General features: G+C 50.5%; 1 protein-coding gene across 1 annotated transcript; it reads right to left on the bottom strand.

The window, feature by feature from the left end:
* Positions 1 to 542: 542 nt before the first annotated feature.
* Positions 543 to 24,578, bottom strand: LOC102065970 (uncharacterized). Its single transcript, XM_074551728.1, has 16 exons — positions 24,088 to 24,578; positions 23,276 to 23,315; positions 20,366 to 20,450; positions 19,140 to 19,246; positions 18,383 to 18,441; positions 17,224 to 17,334; positions 14,470 to 14,600; positions 13,671 to 13,795; positions 12,613 to 12,718; positions 11,278 to 11,476; positions 10,456 to 10,482; positions 9,878 to 9,935; positions 9,344 to 9,399; positions 8,117 to 8,321; positions 5,278 to 5,436; positions 543 to 1,635 (listed from the first exon to the last, which is right to left on the bottom strand). Exons 1-16 carry the CDS (start codon positions 24,179 to 24,181, stop codon positions 1,503 to 1,505), a joined length of 1,695 nt encoding a protein of 564 aa, XP_074407829.1. The 5' UTR covers positions 24,182 to 24,578; the 3' UTR covers positions 543 to 1,502.
* Between the last annotated feature and the right edge of the window lie 3,021 nt (positions 24,579 to 27,599).

Here is a 27,599-nt window from a genome sequence, read left to right as displayed (position 1 = left end):
TTCCTTGCACAGCCAGTGGCAGAGCTGCCAGGGGGCAGTGAGAGATGTTCCCAAAAGAGGCAGGAGCAGCCTGAGCCCAGCTGAGCCTGCCTCAGTGCACACACATTTCTCAGGAGCTCAAGCACATTAAAAAAACTCCATGAAAGCCAAACCCAGCAGAAGTCCCAGTTCTCCTCCTCCTCCTCCTCCTCTGGGCTCTGCAGTTCCAAACCATCACTGCACTGTCACAATGCTGAACCCAAACCCAAGGGCTCTCCTGGCACAGGGTTGGGCACTTCCCAGCACACTCAAGACTTCCAAGATTACAATACCAAAAAATACAGAACATTATATTCAGAACCATATTATTTTAGGACAAATATTTCAGACAGTTTTAAATAACAAGTCAAAGGAAAATGAGACATTTGTGGACTCACATGAACAGAAGAGCAGGAACCTAATGACCAGACAGACAAAAACCCCTGAAAATTATTTCCCCTGTTCTTCCCACCCAGAAACATTTCTGTTGCCCCTTCCCCAACCAATACTAAATCCAAAGAAACTTTGGAATTTGACTAAATTTATTTTGGGATCTAAGGGAAAGGAATGCATTGGACAGGAGTGTTGGTGATACCCAAATAGAAACACCAGTCCCACGAGGGCAAACTGCAAACTGGGACTTGGTGTTCTCTACTGTACTCTAGGTTATTCAGTCAACTCTTAGTAAAAAAAGGAAATAAAATAGTTAAGTCAAAAGGAATTAAAGAGAAATTCATGCTCTTGCTGTGGATCTTCATTGATTCCCCACGCAGGGGTGTAACATGACAGAACTACCTTAGCAATGGATAAAAAACCAGTTTTGGAGTCTCTGCACACGCTGTGTGAACGCCCTCAGCAGCTTCTGGAAGCTGCCACATCCAGGCAGGCCTCTGTGCCCACCTGGAGCAGATCCTGCAGCTCCTCCTGGCACGCCCAGCTGGCCACGGAGAAATCAGAAGCTGATTTTGTAGCTATAAAGAAATTTATTCAGGGATGAGACTTCTCACTACTGGACACCAGGCTCTAAGCTGGCTCCTGGATCTAAGTCACGCTGTTCTTTGGACAATAAATTCAAGTTGCACTTACTGTCCTAGTTCTGAAAAAGGAATGATGATGCCAAAAAGAACCAAGAACTATGACCTAATTGCATTAGTTTCAGCTGAAGCCATCTTCCATCAGAAACCATAGGATCTGATACACCAAAGTTCTCCCCAGGGATGTGGATGAGTAGAGTAGCTCAGTGCTTTGTAACTAGTACTGCTGTATTGTCTTGTATCAAAACCAAACAAAAAAAGGAAGTTTAAGGGCACGTGCAGCCTCAGCTCCTGAAGCACTGCTGGCTGTGCCCCGGCTCGCCCAGTCAGCCTCTTCCCTTGGAAAAAAGTAAAAAATAACAATAAAAAAAATCACCCCCCAAACAAAACATCACCAATTCCATGCTGGTTCCACAGGAGAGTCGCTGCCCAGGGCTGTGGGGGCCTGGCTCACTCCTTGGTGTCCTGCTCCTCTCCCTCCTGGGCCCCGTCCTCGCTGGCCTCCTTCTCCTCCTTGCTCCGCTTGTTCTTTTTGTGCTTGTGGCGCCGGTGGCTCTCGCCCTCCTCGCTCTCGTGCTGCTTCCTGAGAGGGGAACAGGGGGGACAAAGGGACATCAGACACAGCCCTGCCACTGCAGGGACCAGTGATGGGCACAGGGGCTCTGATCCCCACCAATGGGAGCCACCTCTGCAGTGCCGAGGGCACGGCGGGGATTTTTGGGATGCATCAGCACTGCCACACTGCCAGTCACAGACACTGCCACAATGCCACTCACAGACACTGCCACTGCCACACTGCCACTCACAGACACTGCCACACTGCCAGTCACAGACACTGCCACTGCCACAATGCCAGGCACAGACACTGCCACTGCCACACTGCCACTGCCACACTGCCAGTCACAGACACTGCCACAATGCCACTCACAGACACTGCCACTGCCACACTGCCACTCACAGACACTGCCACTGCCACACTGCCACTCACAGACACTGCCACTGCCACTGCCACAATGCCAGTCACAGACACTGCCACACTGCCAGTCACAGACACTGCCACTGCCACACTGCCACTCACAGACACTGCCACTGCCACACTGCCAGTCACAGACACTGCCAGTCACAGACACTGCCACTGCCACACTGCCAGTCACAGACAGACACTGCCACACTGCCAGTCACAGACACTGCCACACTGCCACTCACAGACACTGCTACTGCCACAATGCCACTCACTGCCACTGACACTGCCACTGCCACACTGCCACTGCCACACTCACTCACTGCCACTGTCACACACACACACAGTCACACTAGCACTGTCACACACACTGCCACTGTCACACACACACACAGTCACACTAGCACTGTCACACACACTGCCACTGTCACACACACACACAGTCACACTGCACAGCCACTCCTGGCAGTGTCCACAGGCAGCACCTTGCTGTTCTTCCCCTCCTGAGCGAGCTCCAGCAATTCTGACACAGCACCAAGGCTGAGGAGGAGGAGTCCTAAACCCAAGATGTGTTTGAAACTCTCACTCCTCTGAAGGAGTGTGGGAAATCCCTGCAGTAGGGGCAGCAAAGGGATCAGTGGAGCGAGAGAAATGTGGGTTCCCCATGGGAGGCAGATCCTGTTCCTGCTTTTGCTGACTCACAGCTGACCTGGCTCTTCGGAACTCTTTTATCTCCCCCAGTTTCCCAGATGTGGGTGATAGCTGGGGATGTTTACCCAGGGTTTCTGTGATGTGGGAGCAATCCCAGGCACAAGAGGCCTGAGCAGGCTGTGCATGGCCTGAGCCTGTGCCCTGCCAGCTGCTCCATGCAGCCAACACAGCCCCAGAGCAGCTCTGCTCCCACCAGGAAAAGGGCAGAGCTGGTTTGGCCTCTCACAGGAGGAGATTTTCTGCTGCTTCTCTCACAGGTTCAAACCACAGGAGCTGACTGTGGTGTGAAGGTGGCAGAGTTAAAGCACAGCCCAGAGAACAGGAACAAGCAGATAAATTTAGCCCAGGATAAAGTGTGACTGTGCAGGCACAGCCCCATGAGCAGGGACAGCATCAGGTGTGCAGACCAATTGTTAGCACAGCTGGAATTCCAGTTCAGCAGCAGACACTCAACTGGCTGAAAAGCTCCTGGCTTCAAGTAATTTTCTGGCTGGTTTAATAAATGGTTTCACAGCCATTAAAGGCAAGAAAAATAGGGAAAAATAAAAGGCTGCTGCCTCTCCACAAAGCACCTTCAGCCACCTCGTGGCCCATGTGTCAGTGGTTTATGCTGGGACACTGGCACTGTCCTTTGAAAGCAGCGTCAGTGATTTCCTGCAGACTGCTCAGTGTGCAGGAAGCTGGAAGTGAATGAAACCCTTTCATCTGCAGTGCCTCAAACAGCCTCAAACCTCAGTGTGCCTCAAGCAGGGAATACCAGAAGGTTTGGGCTGGAGGGGACCATGGGCTGGGATTCCTACAGTGAGGTATCTACTGCAAGGTTTCAATTCTGAGGAGAGGAAGCTGAGAAATAACCCTAAAGCCAATGGCTTGTTTGTCTGATACCAGCTCAGCTTCCAGTTGCTCTGTATTAAATTTTTATTATGGTCTTCGTCCTTCTTCCTATCATTTTGCTTCCAACCCTTCAGCAATCAGTCCTTCCTTGAAAACTTACTCATCTCCTTAAGGATATGTCACTACATAGCAGTTTTTCTGATACCAGCTTCAAAATAAGGGTAATTACCTCCAGAGCTGACAGGAACTTCCCCTAAAAGAAGGGAGGTGACACATCAAAAAAACAGAGCAAGAACGAGTCATTAATGGGATGTGAAGTGACACAGGACCTGAGCACAGGACCTGCCCCAGCCCAGAGGGCAGGGCTGCTGCTCTGCTGGAGATGCTCTTCCAGGAAAATCATCTGTTGCAAATCCATTTTCTGCACAAAAGCTGTGATTTCAGGACATGCTGCTCTGCCCCAGAACTTTCACCTTGGTGCAGACCATCACCCCCTCACTATCAGGCTGTGGGCAAGAGCTCTGCTCCTCCTGCTCAAGAAGCAATCTCTGAGTGCAGGCAGAAGGAAGGAGTGACTGTGCATTGGAATGGGCTGCCCAGGGAGGTGATGGAGATGTTTAAGGAAAGGCTGGATGTGGCACTCAGTGCCATGGGCTGGGTGACAAGGCGGTGCTGGGTCACAGACTGGACTCATCTGTCTTTTCCAACCTGATTGATTCTGTGAGCTCTGCCCTGGTGCACAGGAGCAGCAGGACCAAAAGCTGAGGCTGCTGTCATGGCCTTGCACCTCCTTTGTGCGTGCTTTTGTTAAGATGGGAGTTCTGCTGGGAGGCTGAGCCAGCTCAATCCCTCCAAACCTCTGGGATGGGGAAAGATCTCCTTTCGCCATCCCAGAGGTTCCTCCTGCCCACAGCTCTCGGGCAGAGGGAGCAGGGATGAGCCAGGTTCTCAGAACATCCCAGAACAGGGACTGCCACTGACCTGCAGGAGGATTTGTGTTTGCTGCCATTTTCCCCAGAACAGGGAGTGCCACTGACCTGCGGGAGGATTTGTGTTTGCTGCCATTTTCCCCAGACTGCTCACTGACCTGCGGGAGGATTTGTGTTTGCTGCCATTTTCCCCACACTGCTCACTGACCTGCGGGAGGATTTGTGTTTGCTGCCATTTTCCCCACACTGCCACTGACCTGCAGGAGGATTTGTGTTTGCTGCTGTTCCACCCCAGAACAGGGACTGCTCACTGACCTGCAGGAGGATTTGTGTTTGCTGCCATTTTCCCCAGACTGCTCACTGACCTGCAGGAGGATTTGTGTTTGCTGCCATTTTCCCCACACTGCCCACTGACCTGAGGGAGGATTTGTGTTTGCTGCCCATTTCCCCACACTGCCACTGACCTGAGGGAGGATTTGTGTTTGCTGCCATTTTCCCCAGGCTGCCCACTGACCTGCAGGAGGATTTGTGTTTGCTGCCATTTTCCCCAGAACAGGGACTGCCACTGACCTGCGGGAGGATTTGTGTTTGCTGCCATTTTCCCCAGACTGCTCACTGACCTGCGGGAGGATTTGTGTTTGCTGCCATTTTCCCCAGAACAGGGACTGCCACTGACCTACGGGAGGATTTGTGTTTGCTGCCATTTTCCCCAGAACAGGGAGTGCCCACTGACCTGCAGGAGGATTTGTGTTTGCTGCCATCCCACCCCAGAACAGGGATTGCCACTGACCTGCGGGAGGATTTGTGTTTGCTGCCGTCGTCCTTGTCGCGGTGGCGGCGCTCGCGGTGCCGCTCCTCGCGCTCGCGGCTGCGGTCGCGGCTGCGCCGGTAATCGCGCTCGAAGTCGTAGCTGCGCTCGCGGCTGTAGTAGCGGTACCGCTCGTCGTCACTGGGGGGACAAGGGACACGGACAAGGGACACGTGGGCACAGGGACAGCGGGCAGGGATCGGGGCTGCTCCTGAACCACCGCACCAGGAGCACACACGAGCACACACTGCCCTCCGGCATCGCTGCCTCCCTGCTGCTGCCCCTCAGCACACACACCCCGATAACCTCCCATCCTTTGGTGTAACCATATGCACTCATTTATGTGAGTACTGCATGCTGAACAACATGTTTGATTTGCCTTCTCTTTGCTTTGTTTTTTGTTTTTTTCCAAGATCTAACACTAGTAGGTCAGAGGAAGCTCTGAACCTACAGTCACTCTGCTATTCTGGGTGATTTTTTAAAGCAAAAAGCACATCAGCATATGGGACTTGATCTTATTTACTTTATTATTTTAAAACAGCATTACTTGATCTTATTTACTTTCTTATTTTAAAACAGCATTACTTGATCTTATTTACTTTCTTATTTTCAAACAGCATTAACAGCAATAAGGTATTATAAATCTTTTCATTTTCTGAGCTGCCCTTACAGGCAGCCTTCTTTCAGTGAGCCCCTCCCAAAGGGGCTGGCTCAGGAACTTCTTTACTCTGGTTAGTTCTCATTATTTCTTTCTCCTTTTACTATCTTGTTTCTACTTAAGCTTCACAGTGTCTTTTCTCAGTTTTTCTTCACACACACATCTCTGGGTGGCAGGTATCAAATGTGATCTACACATGAGCTTTAAGATCTCAGGTTCTGAACTGGCTTGATCAGGACTTTTCAATTTACACTTAAGGCACAGAACAGTAATACCTAGTGCTTCTCACAAACTTCTCCACAAGCTCAAAACATCAAACTGTGAGTGCAGCTTTGTCTGCATCCCTCTACGTGCTCAAAGCACCTCATTCAGTCCCCAGGGGTGGGCAGGGTGTACCCCAAAGTGAGACACATCTAACCCAAACTGAGACACATCCCACACTCCCCTCTACATCCCCCTGGTCACCTTCTGAAAGCCAAAATCCAAAGGGTTAACAGTGCCCCTGTGGGAACAATACTCAAGACCTGGGAGAAAGGACGGCACAGACATTGTTCTGACACTCCTGGAAACAAGCTGGACAAATAAATGTGCAGGATCAATCAGCTGGGAGTGCTCCAAAGGACTGCATGGCCACTTGCCCTGCTTTGACCTGCACCAGGGTGCTCCAAACCTGCCAGAAATGCCAGCAATGTGCTCAGGAGTGCTGATCCCAGGCCTTGGCTCCAGCATGGACCAGGAAGTGGGGGAGTCTGAGCTCTTCCAATTTTAGCAAGTTTGTATTCTGTTCTCTTCCTCCCCCCTCCCATCCACAGTGCCCAAAAGCTTATAAAGGAAAAAAAAAAATCCTAGAAGCACACTGCCCTGTTTGCTCCCTCCCTGGGCTGGGAAGCTCCCCAGCAGGAAGTGCCCTGTGCCAGGAATGCACATTCTGATCATGTTTTGAATGATTATTGGCATTTCTGAGCCTGGAAAACACCAACACAGCTGCTGACTGAACACCAAAGTTGGGTTTGGGAAGTGTCTGCAGCCCAGCCTCCACCTCAGATGAACACAGGGAGGCTCCAAGGCTCCTGCTCTCTCCCAGGTGCTCCCAGCACTGCTGTCAGCTGAGGCCACAGCAGCTCCCACCAAGGTGGTCTCTGCAGTCCTGCTCCCATTTCCTGGCTGGCTCCCAGGGAATGGCACTCCCAGCCCCACAGGAGAGCAGAGCAGGCTGTCTGTCCTTTGATCTGACAGTGACATTTAGAAGACAAGAAGCAGCAGCTCCTGCAGCCAGTGCTTCACACTGAGCTGTGAAACACTGAGTAAACACAGAGGGGCTATTTCATTGACTGGCCTCGTGGGAGAGCAAGAGGAACTGGTTCTGCTGGATTTAAACAAAAAATCCCAGACCCAGAGACAGGAAATCAGCCAGGGGCACAGCTCCCTGTCTGTGCTGCAGTTATTGATCCAAAGGAGCTCTTCCCCATGCTTACAGAGAATTCAGCTGGGGTCCTCTACACCCAGCCCTGAGGGGGCCTAAGGCTGCCAGGAGCACAGGAGGGCAGCACTCACTTGTTGTGCTCACTGGAGGTGAGGGCAGCACTCACTGGTTGCACTCACTGCAGGTGGGGCAGCACTCACTCACTGGTTGCACGCACTGGAGGTGGGGGCTGCACTCACTTGTTGCATTCACAGGTGGTGGGGGCAGCACTCACTCACTGGTTGCACTCACTGGAGATGGGGGCAGCACTCACTCACTGGTTGCACTCACTGCAGGTGGGGCAGCACTCACTCACTGGTTGCACTCACTGCAGGTGGGGCAGCACTCACTCACTGGTTGCACTCACTGGAGGTGGGGCAGCACTCACTCACTGGTTGCACTCACTGCAGGTGGGGCAGCACTCACTCACTGGTTGCACTCACTGCAGGTGGGGGCAGCACTCACTGGTTGCACTCACTGCAGGTGGGGCAGCACTCACTCACTGGTCGCACTCACTGCAGGTGGGGGCAGCACTCACTCACTTGCTGTACTCACTGGAGGTGAGGGCAGCACTCACTTGTGCTCACTGGAGGTGAAGGCAGCACTCACTTGTATTCACTGGTGGTGAGGGCAGCACTCACTCACTGGTTGCACTCACTGGAGATGGGGGCAGCACTCACTCACTGGTTGCACTCACTCACTTGTTGTATTCACTGGTTGTTGGGGTGCGGTCCCGGTCCCGCTCTCGCTCCCTGTCCCGGTCCCGGTCTCGCTCCCGCTCCCGGTCCCGCCTGGAGCCCGAGTACTCCCAGTGGCTGCTGCTGGAGCTGCTCGTGCCCTTGTCCACCGTGGTCACCCAGGGCGTGTGGGACGTGGAGATGGGGGGGTAGCTGATGAAACCTGAATCTGCAGCCAGAGAGCAGAACCTCCATCACCCAGAGCACGGCCAGCACCCCCTCTGTCCCTCCCTTCCCACAGATCCCTCTGGCAGCAGAGCTGGATCCCAGGAGATCATGGCCCAGCTCCCTGCTGTCCTTCCCCTTCCCCTCCCTTTGCTAAGAACAGGGAACTCCTCCCTGGGGAAGGCACAAGAGCAGGCATTTACAGGCAGCACTGCACATCGTGCCAGCCCTGGGCTCTGCTCACCTGCACAAGGTCCCACCTCCCACCAGGTACCTTCTGCTCTAGGGTGGCACCTGGGGAGGGCCAGCAGTGAAGATGCCACCTGGGGAGCCCAGAGCCACCAGCATTTCCCAGGCAGAGGTGGCCAGCTGCACTGGTGAGGTCATATCCCAAAGCAGGGCCACATCTGGCAGCACTGCAGGCTCCTGTCCTTGGGAAGGGCTGGCACTGCCACTCCCCCAGCCCTGTCCTGCAGGGAGGCTTTGCTCTGCAGGGCTGCTGGTGCTCCCACTGCTCAGCACAGCCAGGAGCCACTCCTGGGCACTGCAGGACTGGGAGAGAGCTGGGGCTGCAGCAGGGAAGGGAATCTGCTGAAATCCTGGCACTGCCTCTCCCATGGCTAAAGCACAGGAGATGGTGCCTGTAGCAAGGAGAGGGTGAAGTGAGGGAGAGATTCAGAAACTCAGGGAGGAGATGCCAAGCTCAGTAGTTGTGGATGGTTGTGCTAATCCCTGAGGGTGGGGAAAAGGGAGAAGATGAGTGAGGGTGAGCACATGTGTGTGCAAACAGGCAGAGAACACACTGCTGAGGCACTGGGGAGGCTTCTCTGGGTCACAAAAGTGCCTCCCCACACCTGCCCAGCACTCAGAGCACACACCCAGCCTGTGCTCCTGCCTGGGACCCTGTGGGGCACAGCAAGGCCTGCAGCTGGAGCAGCCATGGTGAGGGTCAGCCCCAGAAAGGCCTGGGCTGCCAAGAGCCAGGGCAGAGAGAGCAGCAGTGGATGTGTCCTGCCTCGTGCTCACCTGCAGAGTTGTAGCCAAAGGGAGGTGGCTGCCTGTTGTTGTAGCTGGCTGGCTGCCTTTGGGAGAGAAAAGGGGGTGAGTTACTGACATCAGGGACCCCACAGCTCTGCCCGTGCTGCAGCTTCACCCTGTTTTTCCTGCAGATCTGTGGAGCATTCTCATGGGAATCCCACTACCAGAAATGCTCACAGGTTTTGCCACAGCTCCCAAACCTGCCACAATCCCACTGCTTGCCCTGGGAAATCACCACTGCTCACAAACTACCTGGAGCACCTTCAGAGAAAGCAGCTGCAGTAACAAATCATGCCATGAACTACTCCAGGCCTTACCTAGATTTTACTGGCTCCTTCCTGTGCCTTGAATATGCCAAATCCAGGTGAATGCACAGAGGATTCCTGACAGACTCTGCTCTCCCCCAGCCCAACTCAAGCCCAGACCATGCATCCCCAGCACTGATTTTGGACCTGTTCTCCTCCCCTCCTCCCTCCAGGGCAGCTGCTCCCATGGTGTGATCTTACCCAGGTGTGGTCTTACCCATCCAAGGTGGGGATGAGGAGAGCTGGTGGTGGTGCCAGAGGTGGTGGGAACAGCCCTAGACACACAAGGGTAAATCAGCACCAAGATCTTGCAGCTTCATGACTGCTGTTCACAGTTAAAAATCATTAAAGTAACTTTTTACCCTAAACAAGGCCCTGTTTAAAATAGAGGAATTTTCCTTCAGGATAGGATCTCCTCCCCAAATTCACACCTTAAAGCTCTGTTACTTTTGTAGGGATATAGGAAGAAAAACAAAGCAAAAACTACCTTCTGTTTTGGCTTATAAATACTGAACATAAGATTCATCAAGGAGTAGCAATTAACTCTTACAGCCCTAGGGAGGAAAAGTGGTTCTTGGGATGCAGACACATTGCATTCTGATCAGAATATAACAATCAAGATTTGTGTCAGAATAGAAGATAAGCAGCTCAGGTTCAATGCTCAGTTGGAGTTTGTTAATCCTAAATTAGCTGTGCTCTAAACTGGTGCCATCCTATTTCATGTTACTTAGTCCAAATGCTCTGAACCTGTGTGATCAAAATTGTTGCTGTTACTAAGAACAAGGTAGCACCTACCTGGAATTGGACCTGGAGGAGGCAGGCCTGTGGAAATAAGCAGGGAAAACAAGTGAGGACAACAAGGAAAGCGTGGCCTCTCTGTACTGCATGGACTCTGTACCTCAAGCTAAACCTCAAAGCACAATTCTGAATAAATCTCACACTGGAGCAAACAGAGCAGGAGAAAAATTGGTGTTACTAAGCAGGAATTAGCCTATAAATGATATAATTTTCCCAAACAATCTCTTTACCTTTATAATTTAAAATGTTGCTGGGGAACTCCTTTTCTGAGTGTGAACACAATTGATTTGGTTTTCAGAACAACTGAAGGAGCTGGAGAGGAGAACCTGCTGCAGGTCCCACTCCAGTGTGTCCAACTTGATTTTGCCAAGCAATTTTAACTAAGGCAGCAGGAAAAGCTACCATGGAAAAGTTACTGGGAAAAAGAACCCTTGAGTGCTGCAGCAAATCCTCCTCAGGCTGGAGTCACTGCATGGAGTGCTCCTGGTGCTGCTCCAGGAGCAGGAGAAGCCTCACTTCAGCCTGGTGTATTTAAGCCAGAATACAGAGAAACAGGAACCTGCTTCTTGACATTTATCAATAAAGCAAATGGATCAGTAGCACTGCAAGGTTCCCTCAGGGAATCAAAGCCCGGAGGTTTTCCTTCAAGGACCAGCTGCCATTTTTAAGTATTCAGGGCAAATATAGAATGGGCTGATGGAGACTAAACAAAGGCTGGCCAGGGGTAGGGATCTGTTCCCTGAGTGCTCCCCCATCCCACGGCACTGAACCACTAAAGCTCTGCTTTGCCCCAAGCCTGTTCCATGAGTGAGCACGTACCTGGAGGATGCAGGGGAGGTGGAACAGAGGTCACAGGAGGAGGAGGGTGCAGGAAGTGAGGAGGAGGAGGCCCGGCCAGCGGGGGAGGCGGAGGCCCTGCTGGTGGAGCAAACGGCTGCTGCTGCGGAGGCTGCTGGGGCTGCGAGGGCTGCTGGGGCTGCTGGGGGGGCTGGGGCTTGCTGCCATGGTCTCCCAGCACCTTGGGGGCACAGCAATGAGAAGAGAGAGTTTTAACCCCTCTGCTCCTGCAGCAGGGCCCTCACAGTGCTGGCAGCATCACCACAACAGGACTGTGGCTGTGCCTGAACAGTGACCAAAACACAGAGGCACCACAGTGACCTGAAGTGCAGCTTGTGAGGGGGAGAAACAACAAACAACCCTTTCCTAGCAAATTCTGTCTCTTAGGCAAACTCTTCTTGTTGGCAAAATCTGGGAAACTGGCTGCTAAAAAAATAAATGGACCACAAAACCATAGAGAAAAACCCAAGGAATTGAGCCTAGGAAGGGAAAGGTTCCATGTTTAGGTTTTTCTGGCAAGTTAGCAGAGTTGGCAGGAGGAAGGTGGTTAAGAGAAGGGGGCGTGGCAGACCCTGCAACTTCCTGCCTAAGAACCAACCAGAACATTATGGTCACACACTGGGCAGACAAGCCCAGGACTGGGATCAGCTTTAAACCCAGGCTTTCATTTCTTAGAAGGGACAAGATCCAGTAACACAGGCCCAGGCTCAGTCTGAGGTGTGGGCTGCACCAACTGATTTGAGACTAAATGTTAAAGTACAGAGAAACACCAGCCCCTGGTACAAACCCTTCACTGCAGATTTGAAGATTCCAACCCCACAGTGGAAGGGAAGGGAATAATCCACAGAAGATTCCCAGGTACAAACCCTTCACTGCAGATTTGAAGATTCCAACCCCACAGTGGAAGGGAAGGGAATAATCCACAGAAGATTCCCAGGTACAAACCCTTCACTGCAGATTTGAAGATTCCAACCCCACAGTGGAAGGGAAGGGAATAACCCATAGAAGAGATTCCCAGCTACACATTCCTAGGAATACTTTGGGAGGGCTGATGATGAAAGAACTCAGGCCTTACCATTCCAAAGGGAAGATTGGTCTTTAAAGGACAAATCTGGCTCCTAGCAAGACCAAGCTTTTAAGCCAGAAATTAACTGAGCCTGCAGAAGGGAATGATCCACGCACACACCTCAGCAGGGTCCATGCAGTACCTGCTGCTCTGCAGGTATGAACTGGGAGGTCAGGAATCACAGACATTTGCCCAGGGCTCACCAGAAGTGCAGTACACTCAGGAATTTGTCAAGGCTTGCAGGGTTTTACCTGGATGGGGTTCTCCTCTGAGGCGTGCTTGTCCCGGCGTCTCCCTTCCACCCTGCGGATTGTGCCAGCCTGGCCCCCGATGACATCAATGGTGCCCCCCAGCTTCCTGGGACAAAGCACAGGCACCTTGTCAGCCTCAGGAGCACCACAAGGAGCAATGTTCCCTGCTGGCAGCACATTTCTTTCAAGCTTTCTTTCCCACCAGGGAAATGTCTCTCAAATGGGGATGAGGAGGCAAGGAGAAGCCCGTTTGCATTCCTGAAGTTTCCCTCTGAGCAGGGATGGGTTTGGGCTCTCTGAGCACCCAGAAATGTTATCCAAAGAACCACCACAAATAGGTGTAAAAACAGGGATTACACACCGGGACAGAAATGCTCCCAAAATGCTCAAATCCAACAGACTGAGCAGAGCTTTAATGCTCATCCTTGAGGCACAGAGCAGGTTCCCAGGCAAGGGGTAAAGTTGGGATGCAGGGCTGCTTTCTGCAAGGCAGGTGTGCAAAAGCTGTTTTGTGAATGAAGCAACAGAAACACCCTGAGCCCAAAGCTCTGGCTCGTCTGGGGTGTTCTTCTGAAGCTTCTGATAAAAGCCCATTGATCTCCTAAGGGCCAAGTGGTTTCCCCAGCAGAGGCTGCCCCTCACAATGACTCAGTTGTTTTACCACACATCCAGCAGCGTCGCACACAGGCTCAGGAACCAACAGCTCCTCTTATCCTCTGCCAAACTCGTAATCCACTTCCACTTGAGGAGGCAAAGATTAACATCGTGGGAGGAGGAATAAGCCAAGCAAGCACAAGCAATGTCAGCAGTGTGAGCCCTCAAAGCTGAGGAGTTTGCCTGGCTCCTTCCACTCCCAGAGATGTGTCCCATCAGCTGGGATCCAGTGCCAAGGAGGGGGGAATGGACAGGCAGGGGCTGCACTGCTGGAGGTGACACTGACTGAGTGACCACAGCAGCTTCCTGCCAAGCTTAAAAGCTTCTCTTTGAGGCTTGAGGAGACTCAGATGTGGCCCAGGTGGCTCTTAGGTGCCCCCATGAAACACAGGCTCCTCTCTTACCTGTTGGGAGGAGGCCCAGCCTTCATTCGTCCTCCCACCAGAGCCAAGAAGTCTGTTTTGAACTCTGTTTTGATGATGCTGCTTTCCACTTCTTTTTCAGCATTTCCTGTTCTTCCCTGCTGAACCTATGGAAGGAAACAGATAACACATGGGTATTGTGCTCTTATTTCAACTGAATGGAGCACCAGAGATTAACCCTCAGCAAAAGAAAAGGAACAATCACAGTAACCTATTCTTCAGTCAAGGCACAGCCATTTGTGCCATTCCACTCTCAGCCTGCTGCCCACTGTCTCCCATCAGAAGCTCTGATATGAGTTTATTAAACTCACATAGTTTTCCATGGAGTCACTAAGTCCAAATTGGAATAAGTAATACTTGTACTGACAATTTGACTGAAGTTCTGATGGCCACCATGGACTCCTGCAAGGCTGATGGCCAAGGCAGTCTGCAAACACAAAATGCAGCCACACCACTGCAGCAGGCTCCAGAGTAAGCAGAACAACCCTGGGGGCTCAGCTCCCCTCCCTGCACTTCCCTCATCCACAGGGCTTTCCAAGTCAACTGGAAATTCACTCCAGTCTTGCTGCTGTAGTGGTTCAAACTTACCAGGCTGATGGAACCACTCCTTCCTCACAGAAAAGATTTTCAACAGAGATTTAAAGATTCATTTTGGATTTTTCCTTGCTGGAAGCACACAGAACAGTTCAGAACTGTATCTCCTGCTCTTACACCCTCATCTCTGTGACTACAAACACAATGCCAGTTTTCCTGGAGCCAGGACAGGAGTCACATCACCCACCGTGATCTTGTTCTCAGTGCTGATGGGAGGAGCAGGGTCCAGCCCCAGCTGAAGCCGCCGCTGCTTTTCACAATAAGCTTTCCATGTTTCTTCATTGAATCCATAATTAAAGTAATCAGAAAGATCAGCACCTGGCAGAGGGAGCAGGAGTTAGCACAGAGGCTCTGCACACTTGCACTCTCAAGCTGTCCTTTAACTGCTCATATAAAGGGTTAGGGCAACAAAAGTTTTCCAGAAAGCCCCTGTGCCTTCCCCTGTCAGCTGTGGGTGCCCCAGAGGAGACACTGCTGCACCTTGGGTGGGAGGGGAACATGGCCTGAGCAGCAGGGGGACCCTGGGACACCCAGGACAGCTGTGGGACACCCAGGACAGCTGTGGGATCCCCTGGGACACACAGGACAGCAGTGGGAGCCCCTGGGACACTCAGGACAGCAGTGGGACACCCAGGACAGCTGTGGGACCTTCTGGGACACAGAGGACAGCAGTGGGACACACAGGATAGCTGTGGGACACCCAGGACAGCTGTGGGAGCCCCTGGGACACACAGGACAGCTGTGGGACCCTCTGGGACACACAGGACAGCTGTGGGACACCCAGGACAGCAGTGGGAGCCCCTGGGACACACAGGACAGCAGTGGGACCCTCTTGGGACACACAGGACAGCAAGGGGAAAGGGGACCCCCTGGGACACACAGGACAGCTGTGGGAGCCCCTGGGACACACAGGACAGCTGTGGGACCCTCTTGGACACACAGGACAGCAGTGGGACACACAGGACAGCTGTGGGACCCACTGGCCTCCACAGGCCATTGGGAGCTCCCTGCAATCACTTATTCACCATTTCTTCCAATTGTCCACATCAGCTGAGTGCTGGGCACAGCACAGGAGTGACAGTTCCAGCCCCCACCACAAAAATGGGGTGGAGCCACAGAACCTTTTTCCTGGCAGAACTAAGCCCACACATTCCCCTCCTGACCATCACTGCCTTTGCTGTTTTGAGAGGAGATTCTGGGGCTCACCCATTTCGTGAGAGGCAGCTGAAGTGGAAGGTTTTTATTAATGCATCCCAGACTACACAAGTAATTACAGCTCAGTCACAACCCTAATTAGCCACCCCAGAGTGTTATCTCCCACTGCCAGCCTCCTGTGCAATGTGCTAATTCAGCACCAGCACTTCTGAATAACAGAGGTGACCACAAACTGCTTGCCAAGAAAGCCGAGATGAGGGGGGCAATCCCAGCTGCAGGGATTGCAGGAGCACCCTCCCACCTCCCAGCACTACAAAGCTCCTCCTGCCCTGCTCAGGTGTCCCTCAAACATCCCCCACATAAAGATATTCCTACACAGAGCAACTCCAAAACAAAGAGCTGCTACAAGAGTGAGGCAAAACTCTGCCCAAGCTGAGCTTGGTTTAAGTGTGAGGTTTAAGCAGTGAGGCTTATCTCCTGGGCTGGCCACTCTTCCTGCTGTACCACCCAAACATGCAAACTGCATCCACACCGACTCAGCAGCACAACATTGACTTGTGGATTTTATCAGCTTCTAGTTCAGACCTCTATCAGTTCTTCCACACAGGATTTCTCCTTCCACTCCCTCACTCAAAGACATACCAAGCTGCTGAACAATTAACTGTAAAGGATATAAACTTGAAAGGCTGTTGAGTAATGAGCTACTTGCTATCTAAAATAAACTTACAGACCACACAGCTCTGCAGAAATCTTCCCTCTATTGCATTCCAACACTGTTTTAGGGCCAGCTGGCTCTACTCTGGTCCAGGGGTGTCAGCATGGCCACAACCATGTCCACGCTTTAGCTTTGAACTTCACTGCATTCTTTCTAACTCATTTTCTTCCCATTCCCCTCTGTCTCACTTCGAATCAAGGAGAAATCCCTGCAGAAGAAAAGCTTCAGTTCCATTCTGCCTGCACTATCTGCAGGGTGTTTCAGGGCTGGTTTGGTACCTGGCCATGCCCATGGAGCTTTCAGCACTGGAGTGGGCAGGGGGTACCCAGGGCACAGCACAGGCAACCTCAGGAAAGCTCTACTTACTCAGCACAGCAATACTGCTGAAAGATAAATCAAATACAGGGGCTGGCAGGGAGAATAATGATGGCTCAGAAAAGGGAAGTGGACTTTTTGTTTCAGTTGACATTTCATCAGAGCACATTTTATGAGAGTAGCACAGCAAAAATCTGGATGTCTAGTTCCTTCAATTACTTCTGTATCAGAAGAAAAACAGCAGCTGATTTGTAGCATCCTACAGCTGTAAGAGGAGAAATCTCCCTCATATAAATAAATGTGGGCAGCCCCAAATGAGGAGGGACCATAGGGACAACTCTGGGCTTGGCCTGGGGACACAGAGCAAGCTCCTGCACAGGAAAAGGAAAACAAATATCAACAGCCCAATCCTGACCCCACTCAGCTGCCTTTAAGGCCAAACATTATTGGATTGGTATCAGTGCAATGTTCTCAGGAAGCAGGGAATTAATAAAATAGACCATTTAAAAAAATAGCTGTTCCCTTTAGGGAAGTTCAATTACTAGAATAAATGCAGCCCAATTTAACATAACCATGGCTTGTTCAATCAGTAAATGCCATTGACTGTCTAGCCAGGCAGCAGAGACTGAGCAACACACGTTGTTCCAGCTTCCCTGTTCCCTGGCAACAACAAATGGACAGAAATTACATGTGGAAATCAAGAGACACAACCAGAACTGCAGAAAATATTTCCCACAAGGAACTGTGAGGCCTCACCTGGTTTCCTCCACGGTTTGTCTTCAAAAGAATCCAAATCCACTTCTATCACAGGCAATCCATTTATATTCCCTGCGGCATCCAAGTCAATACCTTTGGGCTGCAACTTGGCTTTGGGGAGAGAGGGACTGTTACAACTTTTATTGCAATGCCTTTAATCCACTCATTTGCTCAGCAAATCATTGCAGCAAAAACAAAGCACTGCAGTGAATTAATCACCGGGTTTACAGCACGCAGGTAACCACAATCAGCTTTTTAATAAAAAGGACTCCAGTCACTCCATAAACAAACAGGGTGTGCAGCACCTGCAGCTGAACAGCAGAGAAGCAAATTCAACCCAGATTGGTACCACAGACAGAGTAAATCATTAGGACATGCATGAAATTTACCCCAAATGAAAATAAAATGAGATTCTTTTTCTCCCCAGGCAAAGTACCTATTTTCCCCTCCCAAGACAGACACATTTTCTCATAACAAGAGACTTTCTCAGGATCACTCTTTAGCAGACTAACAGGAGTTTGCAAAAATCTTTCAGGTACAAAACCTACAAGGGGAACTTGTTCTTATTTTCTCAATGAGAAGAGAATTCATTTGGATAAAGCAATTAGTGGAAAGGAGCAGATGAAGCCCATGACAGGACAGTCTCACACACGTGGAAGGACAGAATCCCAGACTCAATTTACAGTAGAAAATAAACTGAATTGGTTGTGGAAACCAAACTAAACTGGTGTGGAAAATTTCAAATAAGCACAGCTGTTACTCAAGGTCAGAGTTTGTTTCTTTTAGCATCTCACACTGCAAGTAGCTCAAGACACTGAGTTCCAGTCCTTCTCTAGAGCTGCAATGCTCAGCCCCAGTGCAACAATATATTTTAGAAATATTCTGGGGTTTTACTATAAAACTATCAATCAATACATTTTTTCCTAATTTAATTAGAATTATAATCACCTTGCTCAGTGATGGGTAAATAAATCACTCCATTGCCTCCTGTCCCCTCACACTATGCTGGGAGCACTGATATTTAGGAAATGCACTTCCTATTGCTGGTTTACACTAATTCTATATTCTTTTAAACAGAGCAAAATTTGCAGCTGCTGCAGCTGTCAGTGCCAGGTAGGTGAAATACTGGAAAAGTGAAGGATAAAAATAACAGCAGTACCTGAAGCTGATGCTCCATAGCCTCTACCCGTTTTTAAGTTTAGATTCATAGGAGTTCCCCTATTGGAAAAGAATCACTACATTGGCATTTGAACAAATTACTTGGCTAAAGATTCTCATGCAAAATATATTCAAGCCCTGACACCCTTCAGGAGATGCTTTAGTTCACCTGGGTTTGCTATTCAGAGTCATCCATCAGAGTGAAACCACCTCTACAACAAGAGAAGGAAATTATCCATAAAGTGGAAAAATTAGAATATGCAGCAAAGCACAGGTAAGTCATTTGTGTAAGAGGAAGGCTGCTAGCAGCAAGCAAAATGCTCTCTCATTATTTTTATTCAATGCACATTAGGCAGAGTTGTAGAAAGTATAATTTCCTGCTTCTCAAATCCAGCCTTGCCATTTCTGAGCCATAAAAAATCAGACAGCTGGAAATGAGTAAATTCACAGTTTATGCAAATTTTTAGCAGTACAGATTTGGTTCTGGAAGTTTTCACAGATGAGTTAAACAGAACTTCCCACCTTTGATTTTGCCCCAGGGAGCCCAGGAATTAGTAAGTTAATTTCCCATGGATTATCATCCCCATTTTACAGATGGATTCTCCAACAAGCAATTGCAGGGCAGAGCTGCCCCTCAGCTCCTGAGCCCTTGGTGGTGTTGTGGCCACTGGTGCCAGCAGCCAGAGCAGCTCTCAGCCCATCCCTCCCCATGCCCATGCTGGATGCCAGCCCCACAGCCCATCCCCAGCAGTACCCACATGTAGGACGGCGCTCCCGTTTTGATGTTGCCGATTGTGACCTTCACATCATCGTCATCGCTGTCACTGTCACTGTCATCCTCATCATCCTCACCGCTGGGGAGGGCCTGCGACAGCACAGCCACACAGCAGCTCATCAATACACACAACTGGAGAATTCTCCAGCACAGCCAAATCTCAGGAAGTTTCCTGAATAGCCTTCAACAACAAAGGGCAGCTCCCACAGAGAAACTCCCCCTGTCCTTTGAAGATTTGGCCCTACATGAAATTTGGGGTAATATTTGTGAACCTGAGGAAAGTTTAGCTCAGTTCTAAGAATTTCACCACGTCCCTCAGTTCTTTTTGAGAGTTGGGGCTTTTCTGACACACCTCCTTCACAAGGGTCATGGTCAAAGTACACAACCACAAATGAAAACCACCAAAAGACATTCACCAGGTTTCACCTAAGAACCTCAAGGTGAATACTCTCTTACCACAACTTCTGTGGTAGGGAGCTGCTGAGGAGTTTGGTTTGGCTGATTAAGCACAATCAGACCCCAAGACACTTCATCTCACAGATTTGACTCCAGTGCAACCCCAGTGCTGACACAAATGTAATAGAATAGAAAAAGAAATTTTTTTTTCACAGATATCCAGCAGGTGCAGTTTTGTGAGAAGCACAAGGTGAATTAACACCTCACCCCACACGAGGAAGGCATCCCTCACCCTCCCTCCTTTTCCACAGCACGTGGGTCTGTCAGAACCCTGCATGAACCCTCTTGATGTGGCAGAAAACAAACTCATCAAAGAGTCCAGGAGAGGAGGGTGGGGAGAAGGAACCCTCCTCCTCCTCTTTCAGCACTGAGCCACCAGATTGTGCTCTCAGAGGTCTGAGCCTGAACCAAAACTGATTCTCAGCATCTTGGGCTTTCTATCCCAGTGTTTCCCATATTTTACAGGTCCTTCAGAAGTCACACTGAATACTGAGCTGGAAGACATCATGTTCTGCTTTTCCTACCAGACTGCAGCATCAGAGAGCCTGATCTGCCTCCTGAGAGGGTTTGGGCAGAGCCTGCACCAGGGCTCCCTCCCCACCACTGGATGACAAGACAAGGCTGCTTCTGGGCCTGGCTTTGGGCATGGCTGGCAGCACACCCAGCACTGCAGCCAGCAGGGATCTCTGCACTCCCTGCTGGTGCCCAGCAGTGCTGGGAAGCACAGCCACCCCCAGGCACAGGGACACCTACGTGCTGGGCCATGTCTCTGTCCTCGCTGGTGACGGGCCGGCTCTCCTGGGGAGCGTCCTGCAGAGGGTGAGCAGACTCTGGGTGCCTGCACAGGGGACACAGGAAACAAAGTGACTGTGACACACAACAGAAAGTGAACAAGCACAGCCCACAGAGTCACTACAATGAATTCTAAAGTCTTTGCCCAGGTGACTTTCACACAGAGCTTTATTCTTCTTGTGGGTTTGTTCTGCTGGCATTTGCTCAACTACCTGACAAAAAAAAATAAATCCATCCTCCTGGCTTGGCTTTGCTTTTGCTGGGAAGAATCAGTTTCACACATCCAGAGAGCACCTGACAGCACTCAACAGCTCAGTGGCAGCTGGCTCAGCTCGGATTTGGCAAAACAACTGATAAGAATAAGACCATAATAAGCAAAGTTTCACCTCCTCCTTAAGGATGCTAATAATTACACATGCATTTAGTCAGCAGCAAAGGCATCTGTCCCAGAGAAATTAAAGAAAGAATGATTTTAGTGTTTCTACAAATAGTTTACAGTAAGTAGTTAAAATTCCAAAAGGAAAAGTTATGGGAAAAATTATGCACCTGTTCTTCTCACTCATTACAAATCAGACCTGATGAAACAATGGTCAGGTTTGGATTTAACTCCAGTTTAGGAGTTTGTACAAATGTTAACATTGTTTATGGCACTGGCCAAGCAAGAAAGTGGAATTGATGTACACATACTAGAAAAGAGTGTGCCATGAGTTACAGAACTGAAACACAGAGAGCTCATCTGTCTCCAATGACACAGGTAAAGCTCAGCAGAACTTCAAAATAATTCTGAGTTTTTTCAAGTGAGACAATCAGAACAGCCCAAGTCAAATCCAATTCTCCACCAGTGCTTTGTGGAGTTGTTGCTATTAATTTAAAATCCCACACTGGACAATAAACATCCACAGGATTGTTTTCAAAAATGAACAGGCAACATCTCACAGAATCCAAACACTGGTCACATCAAAGCCACTTCAGTGACACCAGACACCACCCAAGAAAGGCAAAATAACACAACTCAGCTGTTACTGAGAGTAAAACAAAGAACAAACACTCTGAGGATAACTGAAGCCCCCTTTGGGGAAATCCCATACACAAAGAAATTCATCAGGTATCAAAGAGAGGGCTGAAGGTTGGGCAGCTGACCAAGCACAGGTGCCAGGGGTGCCAAGTTCCTGATGTGACACCTGCACACACTGGCAGCTACAGAAGGCAGCCAGGATGTCAGAGGGAAAATCAGCCCCCAGGTATTTCCATGCTGCAGACACAGGCTGGGACATGAGGACCAAAGCAGGGACTGCAGAAAATCTCTCTGATGGATTCAAAAACTTTTTGCCCAATCCAAGGAACTCAGCATTGACCTCCAGCCTGAATCTCCTTAAAACTCTGAGATTCTGTGTTCAGGAGGAGTGACAGGTGTTACCTTCAGCTTCAAGTCACATGAAGCAGCTGTGGGTGTGCATTAAAATGTATGAACTGGAGTTCAGAGTGACACCTGGGAACCAGGAGCCTTTCCTAACCTCTCTGCTTCCCAGCAATGAAGCAGCTGACAGGTCCCCAGCATGGGCTGGGCACAGAAAAACGTGGCAGAGATTTCACCTGGCCAGAATGCCAACAGAATGCTGGGCACTGCTGGCAGCACAGCATCCTGCTGGCCTCTACCACATCCCTTAGGCTGGGGAATGTCAGTGATGCTGCACCCCAAACTCTGCAGATTTCTGCTCTCTGGCTGGGACAAACACTCCAGACAAGCCAGCAGAGCATCCCTGGAGCTGCAGCTGCTGACAGCAGGGCTAACAAAGAGTCATTTTTCTTAAAACACCCCACAGCTCTTCTTTTAGGTAGATTCTCATTGTGCAATGAAGAAATATGGGGAAAAAAAGTAAAAAGAGAGGGGAAAAAAAAGGACAGCCAGCATGGCCACTAATATTCCTTCTCCCTACAACTTGCAGTTATTGGGGACAGTTGCTAGAAATTCAGATTTTTAGTCCTACTTGTAAAATAAAATTACATTCAGATGAATGTGACAAGGAACAGCTGATTTATGTAAAGCAGCTGTACATTTCTATCTAAAAGTTGTTCCTCCTCACAAAACTCATTTGATGTTTTTAGGTAGCAATTTACCATGTCTTTCACCACTTGTTTATTTGAACAAGCTTTCATATTCCTTAAGCACAGAAGTAGGACAGTATCTGTAACAACCTCAGCATTCCAGACACTGAACCTACAATGACAACAAACCCCAAACTGAACTTTGGAAGGGGCTGAACACACACAAACCCAGCGAAAACCAAACCTTCTGAAAAATGTTACATTTAAAATGGCAAACAGGTAAAACTGTGCTGAGACCAAGCTCTGCTGGTGCAAAACACAGAGCTACAAATGGAGAGAGAACACAACCCAGGACAGACACAGAAAGCCAAACTGAGGATTGGTTTTATCTCCAAGTCCTACCCACACCACTTGACAGATCTCCCAGAATGTGCTGGTTTGAGCAGCTCAAGATTTTAACCCAAGCTCAAAGTTTTGACCATTCCCAGACTAAAGCACAGGCCAGTTTTACCAACACCAAGCTAGCACAAAGCCAGTCCTCAGGGCATTATTCTTCCCATGCAATTAAACTGGAAGAGATCTGGTTTGAAACTAATTGAGAGAATCAAACCAGTTCACTCATCCAGTTCAGCTTCCACATCCATAAATGCCTGCCACCCCCATGGGGGCAGCTGGGGATGATCCCATGGGATGGGGAAAGGACAGAAGGACAGGCTGCTGTTCCTGGCAACAGCACTGCTCCAAAGCCCTCACCAAGCTCTGCTCAACAAGGCTCAATCTTTACACCATGGATTGTTATAGAGAATAAACAGCCTCAGGACTCACCCAGAAATTGGTCCATCTTCTTGCTTACCAGTGGTGTCATCTGCAAAAACAACAGTAAGAACAAAGGAATTATTCAAGTGAAAGGAAAAAAGCTAAATTCAAGCACAAAAGGCATCACAGGTACAGAAATACCCAGCAGTGCCAAGGCACTGTAACCCCAACACTCTCTTTTCAATAAAGTTCAACCAGAAATGGAACAACTAAAAATCAACCCAACCCAACAAACACCATCCATCTGCAGAGCTGATGTCTCACACCAAACTAAATTTAAAATGTATATCCTAATTCTCAGAGAACAGAGACAACTACCAGAGAGGAACTGAAGTCACCTATCAAGGTCTTTATATAGAATTGTAACGTGCCAGGGAAGAAGAAACATAAAAGCATTCATATGGAAAGCCTATGGGGAGGACAAAGACGTTTCAATAAAGTCCTGTGGTTTATACCGGCCACATCCCAGCCCCGTTAGCCCAGGGGTTCACAAGGTTTGGGTGATTAGCGAACTCAAACTCTTAACAAAGCATCTCGTTAACCTCCCTGCACCAGCGTTATTGATAAAAGGACAATAACACACCGCCAGCCGCCCACAAGAGCCGCTGAGGGGAGGCCGGGGGCGGACGCGGGTCCCTCTCCGGGCCCGGGGGCAGGGGCCGGTCCGTGTGAGGGGGCCCAGGGAGAGATGCTCATCCCTCCCTCCCTCCCTCCTTCCCGCGGGGCCGCCCCCGGTCCCGCACGGCCCCGCAGCCGGGGGCGGCCCTGAGGCGGGGCCGGGCCCGCTGCCGGCCGGGCCCCGCGCTGCCCGCGGTACCTACCCCCGTACAGCCAGTGCTCCTCGTCCTCCTCCGCCTCCAGCGGCGCCGCGCCCGACACGGCGCTGGCGGCCGGCGGCTCCAGCTCGGTGGCCATGGCGGCCGCGGGGCTGCGGGGAGCGGCGGCGGGAGGAGGAGGAGGAGGAGCGGCGGCCCCGCTCGGCTCCCGCCGGGCCCGGGCGCGGCGCTCGGGCGGGGGTTCGGCGGCCGCGCTACGGCGCCGCCATTGCTCCTTCTATGGCGGGAGGGAGGCGAGACCCCCGGCGTGGGCGCGCAGGGCCCCTGAGCCGCCCGCCCCGCGCTGCCGGGCCCTAGAGCCGCCCACGGTGCTCCGCCGGGCCCTAGAGCCGCCCGAGCGCCCCGCAGGGCCCTAGTGCCGCCGGCCGCACGGAGCCGCGCTGCCGGCCCCGCCGGGCCCTACCGCCGCCCTCAGAGCCCCGCCGGGCCCCGGCGCCGCTCGCCCGCCAAGCCCGCCCCGCCAACCCTGCGCGCGCATGCGCGGTGGGAGAGCGCGGCCCTGCCCGCCGAGCGCTCCGCTGAGGGGATTGGGGGCTCTCGGCCGTCGCCGCGGGTCCCGCCGCGCTGAGGCGGCGCGGAAAGGAGCGCGGCATGCGGAGCAGCGCCCGAACAGCCGCTGTGGCGCCTCCCGCTCGGAGCTGCCCGGGAAGGACGTGAGGAGTCCCGCAGGATTGCCGAGGAGGCGCCGGGAAGCACAGAACGCCGCTCCGTGTCACTCAGGGCTGTCCGCGCAGCGCTGCTCCCGAGCAGCTGCGGATACACTCGGGTCTGTCTGGGTGCGGTTTGCGGCTCCCAGGTCCGGCTGTGCTGCTCCTCGGTGAACGCTGAACTTCAGGGCCTGGAGATGCAGCGCCTGAGGCTTTTTCTGCAGTTCCACCGGGGAGCTCCTGTCTGAGCATCACCCTCTCCTCTCCCGGAGCCCTTACCTCCATCAGCATCACAGGGAAACTTAGAGCAAGCTGATTTTCAGTACTAATTCTCACAAAAACCATAGAGAATCCTGAAGCAAGTTACCTTTTCCATGCACTAAACAGTTCCAGAAAAATCCCGGATTGAAGTGTTCCCCTGGGGTTCCGGTGGGGCTGAGGTGCATTCCTGCTCCTTGTGCCCTGCTGGACCCTACACTGGGAATGCTGAGTGAATACTCACCGTGGGAACTGGAACGGGACATCCAAAAATCACCGGGAGGTGATGAGACCCCTGGTTATACCAGTGAGACCCCTGGTTATACCAGTGAGACCCCTGGTTATACCAGTGAGACCCCTGGTTGTACTGATGGACTCAATTTAACCCTGCAGAGGTGGGAAAGTGCTGCTCACCACCAGGCCTCAGCAGTGCCTTTCCATTTTCCACTCTTTTCCATTTACAGCAAAACCCAGAATTCCTTTTGCTGCTCTGTTCAGACACTTCACAGTCAAAAATGTCCAAGGAGATCACTGTAGAATGTAGCTTTCAATTACCCCTCCAGGCTTGCACACCATATAATTTACAGTAAATACACATCAGTCATCACCTTTTGATTAATATTTGCCTTTTAATTTTAAATTCTTATTAGTCTGAGAGCTACTGTAATTCCTCTTTCCAATTTTATTACCTATCCCATGGGACCAGCGCTGTTGTGAAGAAGTGTTTCTTTTCTAGCCAAAATCTCAGGTTATATTTATCACTGAATACAAAAATACAAACCTAGTTCCTGCAGAAATTTTAATTTACTGCTCAAGAAAGGTTCCTATAGATCATGAGGTTTACATAAAGAATGTGAAGTAAAATGTGAATATATTGAAAGGATCATTACCTAAACACGTTCAGTGATTAGGGGAAATGTAGAATTCAGCAGGTTAGCCCAGACCCAAATCTGCTGTTTGCATGTTTATAAAATAACCAGATGTAAATCAACCAAGTCCAGGTAGATTCCATCTCCCAGATAAACCACAACAAGGAAATTACTGATTCAGTCAGATGTAGAAACAACAGAAATATTTAAAGCAGGTCAGGGACTAAGTAAGTAAAAGGGCATTTAGAAAATCATAAGCAAAATTCAGGCATCTATCTGGGAACTAATCTTTTTAGTAAACTCATTTGTGTTAATTTTGCAGACTGAATCAGCCTGTGACAAACACTTCTCACAGGAAGACTGGGAGCACAAATGCAAGGAGAACTGGAGGACTGGGAGGACACAGTAATGGAAATATTGAGAGATTCACCAGTACAAAGTGTCAGGGAACTTGTATAAACTACAAGTGGCCGAAGAGAAATAGCCCCAGATTTATCACAGAACAGCTATGGATCAGAAATGCAATACAGCCACTAAGGAGACAAATGTGACCCTTTAAATTTAATGGATCACATTCTTTTCACACAAGAGAGGCAACTATCAACACTGAAATAAATACCTGGTGCCTTCTTGGCCATGAGCCACTCACTGGAATATTGTTCCTGGTCACTCCTATTCAAGGAAAATTCAAATAAATGCAAACAGGATGAACAGAAACAGAACTCTGCTTTTGAGAGGAGGCTAACATTTAATTTGGTCTAAGAAATGAAGGGTTGAAGTCTCTCCAAGCTTCACTAAAAAAAATAAACTCAGCTAGAACAGTTGAAGTGATGACAGACACAGCATTATAAATACACAGGCACAGACAGCACAGCAAGCTGCTCCACCAACAGGTCTGAGACTGGGGCCAAATCCCAAATATCCTCAGCACAGGCCTTTGGGCTCAGTCTGGGCAATTACATCTCCTAAAGCCCCCAGGGATGAACTCCTGACTCAGCCCCTCATCCTCCCTTTGGCTGAACACCCCAGAAACATTCCCAGCCAGCATCCCGGATCAGCTCCATGCTCCAGCAGCCCTGGCTTTGCCCAGAACCACTTCCAACACAAACACTGCACGTGCCCCTTTCAGGAATGCAATGTGTGCTTTCCCCTCAGGGATGAGCCAAAGGCTTTGGTTTGCAGTGCTGCTGTCACAGCTCCAAAGGCAGGCTGCTCACACACACACACACACAAAGGGCTGCTGTGCTGGGCACAAACCCCTCTGGGAGCCAGGGTTTGTTCACCCTCACAGAGTCCCTGCTCAGGCTGGGTCAGAAAACCTCTGCAGGGACAGATTCCTTTCTCCCTGACCAGGGAGGGTCTGTGAGCCCACCAAAAAATAATGGAATTGTTAACGCTGGCAAAGACTTTGGAGATCACCCTGATCACCACTAAACCACGTCCTCCAGGGCCACATCCACATTTTCCAACACTTGCAGGGATGGGGACTCCACCACTGTCCTGGCAGGAAGGTGGAGCACCAGGAATATCAGATTGATGATCATTTTGCAGTTCTCATCTTTGGAAATCCCTCTTGTGCTTTCCAAGCCTTGTTTGAATGAGCCCAGGCCCTGGCCTGGCTGTGTCAGGTGTGTCTCATTTACACACAGCCCAGCACTGCTGCTATCCCACTAAAACACCTCTACAGGGAAAGACACAGAAAATTTCAGGGGTTTTTTCCATA

This window comes from Zonotrichia albicollis, chromosome 14, assembly GCF_047830755.1.
Source record: "Zonotrichia albicollis isolate bZonAlb1 chromosome 14, bZonAlb1.hap1, whole genome shotgun sequence".
Classification (NCBI taxonomy): domain Eukaryota; kingdom Metazoa; phylum Chordata; class Aves; order Passeriformes; family Passerellidae; genus Zonotrichia; species Zonotrichia albicollis.
This window is presented reverse-complemented; position numbering and strand designations above follow the sequence as displayed.